The 3,307-nt window shown below is 41.3% G+C and overlaps 1 protein-coding gene across 1 annotated transcript; it reads left to right on the top strand.

The window, feature by feature from the left end:
- The first annotated feature begins 1,673 nt into the window (after positions 1 to 1,673).
- Positions 1,674 to 2,818, top strand: LOC104945947 (C-C chemokine receptor type 8-like). The gene is given in 2 exon segments (XM_010771681.1): positions 1,674 to 2,128; positions 2,131 to 2,818. Coding segments are annotated over 2 exon segments (1,074 nt in total). The 5' UTR covers positions 1,674 to 1,686; the 3' UTR covers positions 2,763 to 2,818.
- The last annotated feature ends 489 nt before the right edge of the window (positions 2,819 to 3,307 follow it).

The raw sequence follows: 3,307 nt of genomic DNA on the forward strand, positions 1-3,307 counted from the left end.
TCACTTAAACACAAAGTCCATCCTCCTGTCCTTTTGGATGAAGCACTTGATGGCGGATCATGCAGCTGATCCTTTGCTACTCCAGTTTATCATTGTAACTCAATCTTGAAAATGACTCGGTTAATAATTTCGCAACGATGTCATCACTATCACTGAAGTGAGCCATCATGAACAAATTTAAGCAAATCATAAATCTATCGATCATAAATCTATTGATTAGATTTATGATTCGAAAATAATAAAAGTAGGGTAAACATCTGGATATTATTCGGCTGAACAAAACGTGCATTTATCTAACAGGTTCGTTTTCCACAGACCTTATTTCCAGCTATTTTCCAAAATCCTATGGAGAAATCCCATTGCTTTTTTGTTGAGGGAACCCGAGCGCGGCTTGCTTCCGGGTTTTAGGACACGTCACTGCACCACTTTATACACATGTAAAAGCTTCGCAGCGGGCGGAACTTGTCATAAAGTCCGCGAAAATAAAGCCCACCCATTTAGAGGGACGATATAGTTGGTCAATTGTACTGTCATTTGACATTACTCTCTCATTGAGTTACTATAGCGGGCCCTCTGTGAATCTACAGAGGGACCAACAAGCTCTCCCGTCTTCACATAACTCGCAGAGACGGCATTTAACCCTTCACATTCCAACAGAAAATGAACAGGCAGATTCGAAGGATTTATTTCTTTGGAAATGTTATTTTAAATACAATTAAATCAAGTTATTTTTGTAAAACTAATGAAAAATTTAACAAAACAAATATATAAAAAATAATCTTTAAATTTTTTTTTTGTTTTTTTATGTTTTCAAATATAATTTTTTACAATATCTTAGCCTAAAGGGCCCTGACGGCTCGCCACTGAATACGGCTTGGTAACATCTTGCGTCAAGAACCTTAAATCCACCCTCTGAACTTAGTTCACTGCTTCATCTGGCTTTGTGAAATAAAACAGTGGGGTTCTACGTTTAAAAAGAAATGATGTAATAGAGGTTGAATGAAGTGAACAAGCTACAGGTTTGCCAACTGACATTAATGCTCATCAAGCTTCTAGCCCCATTTATTTTTCCTAGATTAGCAAAGGCCGCTCTGTGGAATTACCACACTAAACAGTGAGGACCAAGTGTCCAAATAATAAAAACTGTTTTTAAAAACGTTTTAAAAAATGAAATCAAGAAAGCAGAGATGGAGCGTATGAAACATAGGCTGTATGTATACAAATGGTTATAATATTAGGTATGATGGTCATTATAATAGGAACCTAGTAGGCTACAGCTGCAATTACTTATTTCCGAGGAGCAAGTCTTACACACCAGCTTTGGGAAGTGGGACTTTTTTACTCTCAGTTCCTGTTCTTTATTTTGAGTCACAAACGAAATCCACACAAAATGACAGATCACACAAGAGTCATTGGTTTAACTGTTAGTTATTTCATGACACTATTCTGTAGTTACTCTCTGACTTTTCTGTTGTATGAATCCTCATTATTTGTTTACCAAATCTTCTCGTTCTAATTTCTTCAGGTGAAATATGAACATGAAATAGATGTAACTTCCATGACCTTTTAACCAGCAGCCAGACCATGTGACAACTTATCAGACCAATTGACTTGTTAGCAATTTCTTCAACTTGCAGAAAAGTGACTAACATGGTTCCCTAATGTCTCACAGGTCAAAACCCAGCCATGAGCTATGATGACAACTATTTGGCGTTTGAGGAAATGTATGAAGCCAATAGCTCAACTGATCCCAGCTATGTGGTTAGTGAAATTGTCAAGCTCTGTTCAAAGCAGGCTCTCAACCAGTTTGGTGCAAGACTCATCCCAGTTTTCTACTACACCATCTTCCTCCTGAGTTACCTTGGCAACGGGCTTGTTCTCTTTATCATCTACAAGTTTGAGAAGCTCAGCACAGTGACAAACATCTTCCTTCTGAATTTGGTCCTCTCCAACCTTCTATTTGCCTCCAGTCTCCCCTTTTGGGCGACATACCATCTGTCTGAGTGGATCTTTGGTGTGGCTCTGTGTAAGATGGTAAGCAGTGCGTACTTCATCGGCTTTTACAGCTCAATCCTATTCCTCACACTCATGACATTTGACCGATACCTTGCAGTGGTGCATGCAGTGGCAGCGCCAAGAGCAGGAAGAAGGCATATGCCATTACTGCGTCAGTGGCAGTTTGGTGCATCAGTATTGTAGCTAGTGTGAAAGAGCTGGTTTTCCAAGATGTGGGAAAGAGTCTATTCAATGGGCTGACATGTGATGAGTCGGGATACTCCGAGAGCACCATGGAGCGCTGGCGGCTGGTCACTTACTATCAACAATTCTTGCTCTTCTTCCTCCTCCCTCTCACCATGGTGATGTACTGCTATATTAGCATCACTATCCGCATTTTGTCTACCCGCATGAAGGAGAAATGTCGCGCCATCAAAGTCATATTTGTCATTATCTTCACCTTCTTCGCCTGCTGGACACCCTACAACATCGTCATCCTCCTTCGAGCTCTTCAGGTCACCAGCAAGGAGGAAGACTTATGTTCTGACTTGGAAAGCTTGGACTATGCACTGTATGTGACCCGGAACATAGCCTATCTGTATTGTTGCATTAGTCCTGTGTTTTACACATTTGTGGGAAAGAAGTTCCAGAGCCACTTCAGAAGACTGATGGCTAAAAAGATTCCCTGTCTGAAGAGACACATGAGCACCAGCAGCCAGAGCACCAGGAGCACCTCTCAGAGGACACACTCTGCCTACGAGTACTAGACACACACACATGCTCATACACACACACACACACACACACACACACACACACACACACACACACACACACACACACACACACACACACACACACACACACACACACACACACACACACACACACACACACACACACACACACACACACACACACACACACACACACACACACACACACAGAGTCTATATTAAAGTCCTTATCTTGCGTAATTTACTGTAGCTGAAAGATCATAGAACTGTTTCAAAATGCATTAACTTGTTGGGTCTTATTCCAGTAACACGTGATATAGATCGAATATCGTTTCCTATTTGCTGTAAATCACTTGTTAATATCGGGAAAATGCGTCAAATTCAGAGGTATCCAGAAAAGTCTGGATTCAAACTTGCCGCTGCTTGGTGCTGTGTCGTGACGTCACGTGTGGTTCCGCGAATCCTGGTGAGTTCAGCCCGTCCCAGCATCACACAGTGTAGCATTGCTGGTAAAGCCGCATGTCAACTTTGTGTATCAGTGTTTATCTCCGAGTTTGTCTTGATTTTTCCGGATC

This window comes from Notothenia coriiceps, unplaced genomic scaffold (assembly GCF_000735185.1).
Source record: "Notothenia coriiceps isolate Sejong01 unplaced genomic scaffold, NC01 NC01_scaffold00010331, whole genome shotgun sequence".
NCBI lineage: Eukaryota > Metazoa > Chordata > Actinopteri > Perciformes > Nototheniidae > Notothenia > Notothenia coriiceps.